We start from the raw sequence: 14,257 nt of genomic DNA on the forward strand, positions 1-14,257 counted from the left end.
TTTATTATTTTTAAATTAAAAAATAAATATTTATATTATAATTGTAATTTATGATTCTATTATCTCCTTAAAATTAACGTTCTTTTAAATATTTTTGTATATTACTTAAACATACATTGGAACGAGACACACGTTCATTTTTGTGGGAAATAAAAGTAGTAATAAGGAACGAGGTCTTCAATTCTTCTAATTGAGATTCTCCTGTCATATTATAGAGACAAACGAAAGTTTAATTTTGATTACTTAAACCTAAACTTGAACGAAAGGGGCGCATTGGATTGCACACATCCATATTATTTATTTATACAAAAGGGTAACCATTAGAGATATCAAAGAAAACACGGCGTCTCTCTAAGCTCTCTGCAACACAGATTTGATGCCTATCCCTGCCATTCGACGCGTTTCAGAATGCTTCATCAAGCCACAACGCCCCACCCAAGAGTCAAACCAAACCTGCGATTTAACCCCATGGGATATTGCCATGTTGTCTGTACACTATATTCAGAAAGGCCTCCTCTTCAAGAAGCCCACACCGCTTGTAAATCATCAAGATTTCATCCAAAATCTGTTGGATAAGCTCAAACACTCACTTTCTCTCACCCTCTTCCATTTCTATCCACTGGCTGGACGCCTTGTCACCCACCAAACCCAAGACCCTCCCTCTTATGTCGTATTCGTTGATTGTACCAACAGCGATGGAGCCAAATTTATCTATGCAACTTTAGATATGACCATATCAGACGTCCTCTCCCCCCTTGATGTCCCACCCGTTGTTCATTATTGCAATTTAACACCATGGGATAAAGATGTAGAGAAGGAGAAAAAAATAAAAAGTAAATATTTAACTTTTTACATATTCATAATTTGAATGAGCAATCAAAACTGCTTTTGTCAACTCCAATCGTGCCTCTGTCATAATTTCATTACAAATTATCACATTATTATTTCTCTTATTCTCTTTTCTAAATCATCACCTTTAATTACTTAAAATTTACTCTCCTCTCTACTCATCATTGTCTTTTCCAAACCACACCTTCAAGCATGCAAGGATTCACCATCTCTCTATTCATCATTTTTTCTCTTTCTTAATCTATTATAATTTCTAAGTACAAAACTTACAACTCATCTCCTACCATTCTTCATTTCTTTCCCTCTCCCTCATACCAATTTTCACCATCGAAAACTATAGTATCCATTAACTTCACCTTTATCCTTTCATGACTCCTTTTTATCTTGAAGAAAAATACGCCCATAACTCTAAAATCATATACCTCTCAAATTTGTAATTTTCAAAATTTGGACCTTTTTCTCTTTTTTTTAATTTTTTTTAATTTTTTATTTATTTAGCTCAACATACATTTTCTTATTTCAGTTTTTTCTATTTTTTCATTATTATTCTTTTTTTAGTATTATTATTAATTATTATTGTTGTGAATATTATTTTGTCTAAAAATATGATTCTTATTATTTTGTTTGTTTTATTTTTATTTATTTATTTTAATTTAGTCCTCTTAATACTATTTATTAATCTTCTCAAATAATAATAATTAGAATAATTATAATAAAAGGCTATTAAAATTAAATAAACATAATTTTTTTATTATTTTATTTTATCATATTATATTTGAATCGTGTTTTTTTATTTATAAAATTTATCTCATTCTCATATTAGTAATATTTTTTAATTTTTTTTATGATATTTCATTATTTATATCTTAATTTTTATGTTAGTTATTTACTTTTTAGGATTATTATTTTTTATTTTATTTATTATATATTTGTAGAATGCTGATATAATTTAATTTTATATTTATAAGTATTTCTTCTTATAATAAGAATAGTCAAATATTCATTTTTATATAATCAATAAATAAAAAATAATATAATTATATTAATTTATAATATTTATGTATAGATTTTTTATCATAATGTATTATTCAAGATGTATTATCTTCTAATTACGAATTTACTAATTAATCAATTAAAATTATTTTATTAATTTGATAATTTATAATGTTAATGTGTGACAATTACTTTATACGTTATAACTTGTCAAAATCTACATGTAAGAATATTATCTTAAGTTTTATACACTATCAATATATTAAAAAAATTTAAATCTAACTTCTAAAATTAATCAATCATATGATTGTTTTTATTTAATTAAGATTTATCATCTAAAACATTCTTTTATTTGAATTATTGAATAACATAAATTGGTAAAACTCAATCATATTTATCTTCAATTAATTGTATATATATCAATAATTTAAACACACTTCTTATATTCATACAAAAATAATTTATTTATCTACTCAAATTATAAATTTTTCATCATATTAATACAAAAATTTGTAGTATAATTATATAGTGTTTCTACTTTTATACACTTTAAATTATTGAGCCTTTTATGTAGCAACTTTACCTTGGACCTCATACAATACAAATTTATTAAATTATATTTCAATATTTTTATTAAATAAATATATATTTTTCATTCATTAAATAAATTTAATTTTATATTTTAAAATTTCTTAAGTCATGTTTCAAGTTTTGATTACTTAATTTTATTTCTTTATTTTATTATATAAATTTTTGCAATATCAATGTATAATTTACATTACTTTCGATTATTCAATAAATTATAAGAAACTTTTTCTTTTTCTAAATATCAATATTTTATTAAGGATAAATTTAGAGTATAAGGATACTCTAACATGTTACAACTCTAAAAACACTTAACAATACATGTTAAGAATCATAAATTAAATTCACATATATAATTAATCCTCACTGAGGTCCTGTTGCAAGCTACCTCCACAAACGATATTTAATATAATTAAACATTTTACTAACATTTATCATACTGTTATTGAAGATAATATTATTTCACTAAAGCCAAATTATTCATACTATTGCAAATCATACCATTATAACTTTTTCCGGTTTCAGTAACATCTCGTGCAAAGGTTCAGGAAAGCATAAATTGACACTGAACCATTCAAACACCATGTACAATATTTTTATAGAGATACCGCAATGCAAAAAAATATGCAATAAGTCCTCTTATTCAGTATCACACAATCCACAAACTTATGATGGAATCGTCAATCCATGTTTGGTCAAATTCTTCCACATTACATTAAGCAAATAGATGCCAAACGAACTACTAACTTTCTCCGTATACTGACCTTATAAATTTTGCGTAAAGCTTGCACTAAACTCAGCTCTAAGCTACTAACTATAGTGAAAAAATGATGAATATAGTGATAAAGAATTTATGTATAACTTATGCAATTTTAAATTTTCTTTCAATATAAATTTTTAAATTCAAGTATAAATTCAAACTTTTTCATTTACAAATACATTTTATTAAAATTTATTAAATTATTTTTAATATTTCATAATATAACTGTGTGGTCTCCTTTACTCTTTATATTATTTATCATAAGACACATGTATATTCGTATCATTATCTTATATTTTAAACGTTATCAATTTATAAAAATAATTTTAATATTAAAATAATTTTTTTTACTAAATTTAATTTTAATCAATCAACCTTAGAAGTTTTATGATAAAATTACTTTACTTTGATTTCTCATTACACTTGAGAATACTTAAGAGCAAGAATTGAACTCTTTGAGTCAAAATAATTTTTTCTTTCTCAAAATACTAATTAATATTTTAATAAATAAAGTTTAATCTTTTAAAAATAAAATAACAATATTTATTATTTAAAAATTAAATAAATATTTTTTAAAATTAAAATAAATTTACACAACTAATTTAAAATAATTATTATTTTTAAACATACATTATAGTATGGCAATAGCTTAAACTACTTCTAATCTTATTTTGCTTTCATATAATTTTTTTTAATAAATTTAGATGATAATTATTTTATTATTTTAAAAAACATTTATTTTAATTTTAAAACGTCCTCTAATATTTTAAAAAATATTTATTTTAATTTTTTTTAAACGTTTTAGCCGTGCCAAAGTGCCGACAATTAGTGTCTCGTGCATGCATTCATTTGTAGCTCCGTACGTCGCACGGTAACGAGACATTAGCTTATATATGGCTTAGCAGACCTCGGAGCAAGTATCTACATTTCTATTCTTTGCAAAACAAACCGATTTCAGCGCGTGACTATTTGGAAGATGAGTACTCCTACCATTCGTCGCGTTTCAGAATGCTTCATCAAGCCACAGCGTCTCACCCATGAATCAAACCAAACATGCTATTTAACCCCTTGGGATTATAGCATGTTGTCTGCACACTGTATTCAAAAGGGCCTGCTATTCCAGAAGCCCGCACCACTAGTTAATCAACAAGATTTCATCAACAATCTTTTGGACAAGCTCAAACACTCACTTTCTCTCACCCTATTCCATTTCTATCCATTGTGTGGACGCTTTGTCACACACAAAACCCAAGACCCTCCCACTTATTCCATTTTCGTTGATTGTATCAATAGTGATGGAGCCAAATTCATCTATGCTACTTTAGATTTGACCATATCTGACATCATCTCCCCCGTTGATGTCCCACCCATTGTTCAATCATTCTTTGATCAACACAAAGCACTTAACCATGATGGTCACACCATGCCCTTGTTGTCCATCCAGGTCACTGAATTGTTGGATGGTGTTTTTATAGGTTGTTCCATGAACCACTCTATTGGTGATGGCACTTCGTATTGGAATTTCTTCAATACATGGTCCGAGATCTTTCGAGGCCAAGCTAAAGGGCATGAACATGATACTCCCATTTCACTCCAACCCATTCTCAAACGCTGGTTTCCAGAGGGCTATGGTCCAATGCTCAATCTTCCCTTTAAACATCATGACGAGTTTATTAGTAGGTTTGAAGCGCCCCAACTCAGAGAGAGAATCTTTCACTTTTCAACAGATTCCATTGCTAAACTAAAAGCAAAGGCTAACTCTGAGTCTGACACGACAAAAATCTCTTCATTCCAATCCTTATCAGCACTTGTTTGGAGATCCATAACTCGTGCGCGCCGCTTGCCACATAATCAGAGAACAAGTTGCAAGCTGTCCATAAACAACCGCACAAGATTGGAACCGCCACTGCCTCAGGAGTACTTTGGAAACTCAATTCATACGCTGAATGCGGGCACCACGGTTGGGGAATTGCTTGAGAATGATCTGGGTTGGGCAGCGTGGAAGTTGCACGTGACTATTGCAAACCATAACGATAGAGCGGTGCTGCAGCTGCTGAAAGAGTGGTTAAAGTCTCCTTCGATATATCAACTTGGTCAATTCTTTGACCCGTTCTGTGTGATGATGGGTAGCTCACCAAGGTTCAACATGTACGGAAATGAATTTGGAATGGGTAAAGCAATAGCTGTTAGAAGTGGCTATGCCAACAAAGTTGATGGAAAGGTTACGTCATACCCAGGTCGTGAAGGAGGAGGAAGCGTGGATTTAGAAGTGTGCCTTTCACCAGAGACAATGAGTGCATTGGAATCAGACCAAGAGTTCATGAATTCTGTCTCAGTGTGTGCACCATATTGATACGTGGTCACCCGAGTCACTACAACTTTGAGGACGTGTTTGGCACGTAATTTTATTTTTTCATTTGTGAGAAGCATGTTTTTGAGGAATGTGCTGTTTATATAATCATAATTTCTGATAATGAAATGCTTGTATTTGGTACGTTTGGAAGATTCTTCAATGTAATAAATATGTGTTTGGAATGTTATGGAATGCATTTGCCATGTTTCAAAAATTATTGAGAACGTTTTTTATTATAGGAGTTTTGAAATTTTACTCTTTTTATAAAATCATGTTGTTGAAACGTATAGTAAAAAATTCTTCTTAAGAAGGTTAATTTCGTACGCTTATTTTTTGAAATATTAATATTAAATATTTACATTTAGTATTTTCAATTTCAGATTTATGATAAACTTAATATAAAATATGTTTGAAAATTATTAAAGTATTTTATCGATAAAAATATTAATATGTACTAATATTTCAAATATTAATATAATTTGATATTTGTTGGTATAATAAATGAACGAATTTGTTTGTAGTGTTATGAAAAAAAGTTTTGTAAATTAGTTAATTAATAATGTGTAAGAATTGATTGATATATTAATTTTTTTAATTGTATGTGTTTGAAGTATATTTTCAAAATTATAAGGGCTATCTATTGTAATTTTTAAATTTTATATTACACTTTTTATTATTGTTTTGTGCTCTTGTAGTTTTTTTTATTAGTTTTAAATCTTTGTAAAAGTGTACATTAATTAAGAAATAAATTTTAAAATTTAGTAACTAATGGATACCACCCATATATAGTCCAGATCTAATTTTAGAATTTATTATACAAATATTTTTTAATGGAAACTTATATTTGTACAGAAAAAATATGTAATAATGCATAAAATAAGATAGGTGAAAGAAAATAAGTAAGCCAAAATAAGTAATGTAATGAAAATAAATAAAAATGTTATATAATTTATTGTATTTTTATTAAAAATGTTAACAATTGTTTTAGGAATGCTGATTAACAACATTCTTATAAAAATTATAAAAATGAATTTAGTCTCGTGATTTTATTACGCTGTAATTTTTAATGACAGTTTTCATTTATTCATTACTTTAATAATTTTTTTAGTTTCTTATTAAATAAATATTACTAAAAATATGCCTAAATATTTGGTACAAATTTAATAAACCTTTTTATAAAATTAAATTATAAATATACTAATAATTACTAAAAGACACTACATTTTAATTTTTTATTTTTTAATTAATGTCTTAAAAGTACTAGCCCTCCTTGTGAAATTAATTAGACGGTACATTGTATATATTCCGCGGCTATTGTATTTTTTTAAAATTTAAACGATTAAAATAATATTTTTTAAAAACAATTTATTTGTTCAAAATTTTTTATCACGTCGTTAAAAGTTTTGTTTACCTAAAAAGTGAAATGCAATTATTTTAAATTTTGCAATTAGAGGAATATAACTTATATATATATATATATATATATATATATATATTTAAAGAATACATCAAACTTATTTTTTATAATTTTTAAAAGAAAAACCGGAAGAAGAAAACATGCCGGAACTTGATAATACATATTATTTGAGTGAATTGTATTATAAGACAAATAATGCCTCAATCGATACTCTGTAGGGTACATTGTAAGTACATATTTTTAGATGAAACTCTTTAAAAATATATAAAAAAGATAAGTTTTGTTCCTTTAACATGGGATATTTAACGTTACTGTGCCACATGTCTTAATTTATTGGTTTTATTGTTAGATATAACTTAATAAAAAAAAAAAGTATAGATGAAAAAAGTTAAATTTGATCTCTTGTATAAAGAAACTTTTGATAATGTGGTAAAAAATTCTAAACATAAAAGTTGTTTTAAATTATTATAATAATTAGTTTTCTAAAAATATTAAAAAAATACAAAAGCCCTTTTTCTTCCTCATGAACATCACTGAAATTGGTGGCCAATGCCTAACAAAAAGCATCGTTGTTTTCCCTCTTTGATAAAGCAGACAGTCTTGTACGAGACCCTGACTTCAAAACGTTAGATACAAATAATGACACGTTGAAATAATAAAAATAATGATAAATTTTAAAATAATTTTAAACAACATATGATAAAAATTAATAAATAATAAAAACACAATATTTTAATATACTAAATATTTTATGATTTTTAATGAAAAATTTATTATGCATAAATTTTATAATGTACATATATATATGTATTTAAATAATAATAATAACAATAATATTATTATTATTGTTATTATTATTATTATTATTATTATTATTAAAATAAAAAACCAGATAATCTTCGTCACTACTACTGGTTTGAGGATAGGAACTAAGAGACAAAGTAATTTGTTGTGTGAGCGGCTAGCTAGTATTTAGCACGCTGCAGAGTTGATGGTCCAAGGAAGAGGGCCTGTTGCGTAGCTATGATAACAACTAAGAGGTTTAACATATGAATTTGGTTCTGTGGGAACTTGCGTGCTCATCCTAGTTAAGTTTGTTAGTGATTTGACATGAACAAAGACAATTTACTTATGATTTCATAAATTTTTGGGCTCATGACAAGGTCTGTATTTGTTCTTGGTTTAACTATGATACCATTTAATGATTGATTATATATGTTCAAGTTTATGTTGTGCCTAAAGATCACGTGTAGTGAGTAGGTCTATTTTCAGGTTTCATTATTGAGAGTAAAAAGGCACATAATGGAAACTGTGGGGTAACACGAAATTACTTTGTCAATGTAGAGATATTAATGTGACAATGAGCTTGTACTATCATTGTCTACCAAATTGTATCAACAATGATTCAAAACATAAATTTTTAAAAAGTTATGCTATAGTCAAACAAAATACTTACAACAATAAAAACCAGAAAAACCTTTATTAAAAATTATTTAAGCTAAATTTCAGATATATGTTTAGATTAATATTTTATGTTTTGATTTTAAATATACAACAATATCAAATATTTTTAAAAAAATATTCATATTACCTATTAAATGTACCTTTAAAAAATGAAAAAAAAAAAAACGTGTAACAACGATTATGTAACCTTTCCTTAGATGTCATTGTTTTTAGTACACTATCATTATTGGTAGGAACTGTGGACATGTAAAAAAAACAAAAAACAAACAAAAATTAAAATAATAATGTAATATATTTATAGAAATTTTAAATATATTTACATAAACAAATATTAAGAGAAAGTGAAAAATACCTGTAATATAAAAAAAAACTATTAAGAGAATTTTGACTTTTTTTATGAAAAAAAATAGAAACTAAAGATTTTGAGAATATAAAAAAATTAAAATTTTTAATGACAATTTTTAGTACTTTATTATTATTATTATTTTAAATATTATTGGTATTTTTTATTTATTTAAAAATTATTAATGACAATTTTTTATACTTAAAATTTTTTAAATGTTCAATTTCTAAATCCTTTATACCTGTACTTAAAAAAAACAAAGGTGATATTTAAGTTTTCAAATTTTTGTATTTTCTTAATTCTATATTTTAATATATATATATATATATATATATATATATATATATTATTTTAAATACTATATGTACACAAGATAATCTGAAAAATATTTGTCATCAAATCTAATCACATTTTGAAAGAATAGTTTTTTATTTATGCAATTAGAGGATATACTTAAAAAAAATTGAAAACAAAATATATCATAATTTGAACTGTTTTATTAATTGCAATTGTTATGGAAAATTTTAAAGCAGGTATGTTTCCAATTATATGTATTATTTAACTTCGCATCGTTAATTGTTATGTTTAAATTTTGCTGATTTAGAAGTGCATTGTAATTAATTAATTTTTAAAAAAATTAGTTAAATTAAACATGCAATTAAAAATATGTGGATATCAATAATGAACATTTGCTAGCTCAAGTAGTAATTAATTTTATTCTTTTAAGTAAGTTCACCTAACATGAACTAGTCCAAATTATGGATGATTACAAGTTGGGTTGAATTAAATTTAATTAAAACACTAATCAAAATTAATTGGTTATTTTACTGGGAAGCCTGCATTTGCGGAATACCCATGAAATCTGGCTAAGGAAGTAACAATGTCCTTTTATTTTTCTCGGTGAAAGGAAGTAACTAATGTTTGATTCTGATACATTTGTACAGCTCAGACAATAGATGTCGTAAAGGAACGACCCTCGCTTATCTTCATTACACGAAATGTTCAGCCTACTTTTCGTATTTCTCTTTGTCATTGCCATGATTTCAGGCATTCTCACTCGTCATTTCTTTCCTTCATAATTTGGGCATATCCTTTACTGCATTGTATTTTGTCTTTATTTCTTTGCTGTATAAGAAAAGAGAAAACGCCAATAGGTTCAACTTTGAGAATCAAATATAAATAATTAATAATAGTTTTTATTAAATTATTTATTATATTATATTTTTAAAAATATTCAATCTCTGTCTAAATATTAATTTTTCAAATATAAATAAATAATATTTTAATTCATTTGTTGTTTATTGATTTTATTTTATTTTAAAATTTTAAATAAATAATTATTTATTTATTAATTTTATTCAATTTCATTATTGATGCTATATATTAAATTATTTTCATATTTATCTTAATCTTAATTTATTTTAATTTTTAAAATTCTATCAGGTTAGTATATTGATTGTTGTCTTTTTCTTTCATTCCTTTTACATTCTTTTTTGTAATAATGGGTTGAAGACATTTTATTTGGCTGAAGACGTCTTGAAGATAGACCAATAACATCCATTAAAATTGATATACAATATTTTAAAAATAAATAAGAGCACCTACTAAAAGTAATTTGGTTATATTTAAAAAAGATTTTGTTGTATTATATTTTCATTTTTCTTGTATTATTTTCATATAACGTGTAATGAAAAATTAAATTCTAACGTTTTATCACTTTTGACTAATCCAACATGATTTGCATCACGTGTTTAAATTCACGATTAAATGGACATGTATACGCAATGTCGCATATGAGTAGGTTTATTATTTTTCAGGCTCACATCCCATAACAGCTTACTTGGATCAGATCAGTCAGTCCACAAACATTTTTTCTAGTCACTTGTGCATTTTTCAATTATCCGATAACACAAAAAATAAATTTGTTAGAAAAAACAAACTAATGAGTCTTTTAAATGGCGATAATAATTTTATATTTACAAAAGGTCTTATGAGGTTTTTTTAAAAAAAAAACTTCAACATTGTTTTGAAGTAAATTTATTTGTTTAGAATTAATTTAATTTTTAAAAAATTAACTAACCAATTCTATCACATTGAAATAAAATTTAGTTAACTATATGATTTTAATGATTAAAAAACTCTTTTTTTTAAAAACAATCTTTTAACACAACAATGATTGATTTAAAATTAGTTGAAAATTAACCGTGAACGAAGCATGCGCAAACCGTTCATCTAACGACTCCATCCGTGCCAAACACTTACTGAACCATGCATCACGAGCCACCCAACCATGCACATACCTAATAATACCGCATGCACCATGGCACAACTCATCCATGAGACACTTCAGAGCAAGCACCTTAACACTCATGGGCCACCACGACATGCTAGTCATACAATAACCATCGTATAGTTATTACACTCATGGGCGGTGCATGATGTGAACCCATCACATCTTAGTCATGCAGGAATCACCATGGGGCCATTGTCTCGTTCACCTTGGACAACGAAACCATTTATAATTTATCTGACCACCGTGCATGGGAGGAACCATGACCACTACCCAAACTTGAATGAAAGACTTTGGACGAGTCAAATAAAATTCTAAAATAAATTCAATATATATTATTATAATATACACATAAAATCTACCATAAAAATAATATTAAAGTATAATATAAATTTTAATGAAATAGTTTGAAATTTAATAGCATAACTTTATATCTGGTGTTAATATTTCCAGTCAAATTTATCTTAACTTATATAATAATATAATACGGTATATCTTCTTTTCTTTTATTATATAAATCACCTTCAAATTTTTATATGAATTAAAAGATGTAAGAATATTACACTTTGTCTTATTTATAAAAAATAGTTATCAGTATTTTTATTTAAACACTAATTAATACTATCGATATTTTTTAATAAATAAATAAATAATTACAACATATAACTATTTTTTATTGATCTTTAAGTATTTATTTATTTTAAATAAAACTCAAGGTAGTATAAAAAAGAAGTATTTAACAACTTTTGTTTGTTGAAACTTGCATGTGTGAGAATACAATTTGTCATACCAAATTAGCAAACTTAAAAACACTTTGAGTAATATATTTTTTTTAAAGGATTCCAATTGCATAGGTTAGTTGTTTTCTTTTTAAATATTTATGCAGGGAAATGAATCGTAGTTATAGTTTTATGAATCAAACTCATCTAGCTTGTGCGGACAAATTTGCCAAGTCCCAATTAAAATGATTCAAGATTTTACTGGTCCAGTCTCACGCAAATTGTTATTTGTGCAGACTAAAAAACATACTTAAAAGTGCATTTAGATACATAACATAATTAATTTTTATTTAATAATTTGTTTATATAAAATTTATGTCACAAATTTTATCATATAATGCATTTAAATAAATTAAAAACGTATTTTAATAAATTACACTAACTATAAGTTTTAGAAAAAACTTATAAAAAAATCAATTATTTTCAAAAGTTATTTAGTTATTTTTTATCAACTTTGTTTTTGTGAAAAGCCTTTTTCTATCAACTGAATTTTACATGACAAAATACAAGGCCCAAACGCAGCAAATACGCCCAGAATGAGCTAAACAACAAAAGGCTAGAAGTTATTTTAGTCCATAAATTGTGTTCTAGGCCATTGGGGATGTGACATGGGTTGAGGTATTGTTTTTCGTGGGTTTTTTTCAACGATAAAAAATGGGCTGAAGAGTGATATTATTTTTAATTTGGTCAAAAGAACTAGACTCAAGAAGACTAAAAAGTAGACTAAGTCTACATATAATCTGGGCTGGGCTTTCATAATCTTAGACTCGATGCCTGCGTTGAGCTGCATTAACTCCCAGTTCTTCAATTCCGAACTTGAAATTCAAGCAAAAAAGAGAACAAGTATATGAGTCACAGTGTCACACTTTATTTTTATTTATTTTTTAATATAAATAGATATTTTTAACCGTGTCGAATAATTACAACGTTTCTCCTAATATATTTTATTTATTTATCACTACAGTTAGTGTTATCAACAGTGAATTTAAATTTTTTTTTATTGATTTTAATATTTTTAAACATGTAATAAAGTTTTAAATATCTCTATGATTAATTTCAGAATTTTGTTTGAAACTTTATTTTATCTTCTAAATTTGCTAAATAGATATTAAGTATTTAAAATTAACGATTATTTGTGTAAACAAATCACTGTGATGGAAGAAAAATCATCTAATAAAATTTCTCATGCTAACTATGACTCAAATTTAACATATATTTATTTTTAATAGAGAAAAGTGTATACTTTAATATAAAAAATTGTAAATCAATGTAATTTTTCAAAAAATACAATTTACTTTCTTTTAATGACAAGTACATTTTAATATTTTTAAAGCATTATTCTTTGAGGATATATTTGTATACATAATTTATTTAAATGCTTGTTTAATAATATTTTAACAGTGATATATACAATAAACTTAATAATATATTTTATTAAGATATTTAAAAATGATTTATTTTTAAAATTCATACAAATAAATTTATTTAAATAAATAAAAAATCATAAATATTAATAACTTTGATTAAGTAACCTATATTAAAACTCAACTCGGGTTTAATTAGTTTCTTTTGGATCCGTACAACACAGAGAATAGAGATGCGAACTGAAAGAGGAGAAGGGGGCTGCATTCAGCACCAAAATCCAACGTCGTTGTAATTGGCGTGTTTGGGGACATAAGTCAGAAGCAAAGACAAATATCACATCACCTCCTTCATTCGACAGGCGCCCAAACACGCCACCCTTTCTGCCTTTTTTTCTCGTTATCGAATTACCAATTACCATGTTAGGAATTTTCTTCTTCTTCTTGTTAATTTCATTTTAAGAGATAATATATTTATGATAATTTTATATTGGTTAATATTCATACAAAATTAATTTAATAAAAATACATAAATTAAATTCAAATTTTTTATACAAAACAATTTAATTAATAAATACTTATTTTACTGATACTAGATTATTAAATATCCAAATACTAAAATATTTTTAAATTTTAAAATAAAAATGTCTAATTAATAATTTTTTTAATCATAATGAAGATTTTAAATATTTTATTATATTTAATGTTAATTGGAACAAATAAATACTAATTAATGAAATTATAAAAATAAAATTTTTCATTAATAAAATAATGAATTGACAAATAAGTTGATTTTACTTTAATTTAATTTAAAAATAAAGTTTATACATTTATCACAGTATAATAAAAAAAAGATAAACGACTTTATAACAAATTATAACATATTTTTAAACATTTAAAATAAAATATTAATTTTAATATATAAATCTGAATATCTGTTATAACATAAAATAATTAATGTAATAAAATGTTTTAAAAAAATCTTGAATGAAATATTACAAGTGAGTAGTTAATGTTAATAATATTAATTTTACATATTTATTTCCTTGCAGTATATATTTGT

The 14,257-nt window shown here is 25.2% G+C and overlaps 1 protein-coding gene across 1 annotated transcript; it reads left to right on the forward strand.

Moving 5' to 3' along the window:
* The first annotated feature begins 4,163 nt into the window (after positions 1-4,163).
* Positions 4,164-5,540, forward strand: LOC113865735 (uncharacterized acetyltransferase At3g50280-like). The gene has a single exon (XM_027500462.1). The coding sequence runs from the start codon at positions 4,164-4,166 to the stop codon at positions 5,538-5,540; it is 1,377 nt and encodes a 458-aa protein (XP_027356263.1).
* Positions 5,541-14,257: the final 8,717 nt, after the last annotated feature.

This window comes from Abrus precatorius, unplaced genomic scaffold (genome assembly GCF_003935025.1).
Source record: "Abrus precatorius isolate BTA unplaced genomic scaffold, Abrus_2018 Scaffold4, whole genome shotgun sequence".
NCBI classification, from domain to species: domain Eukaryota; kingdom Viridiplantae; phylum Streptophyta; class Magnoliopsida; order Fabales; family Fabaceae; genus Abrus; species Abrus precatorius.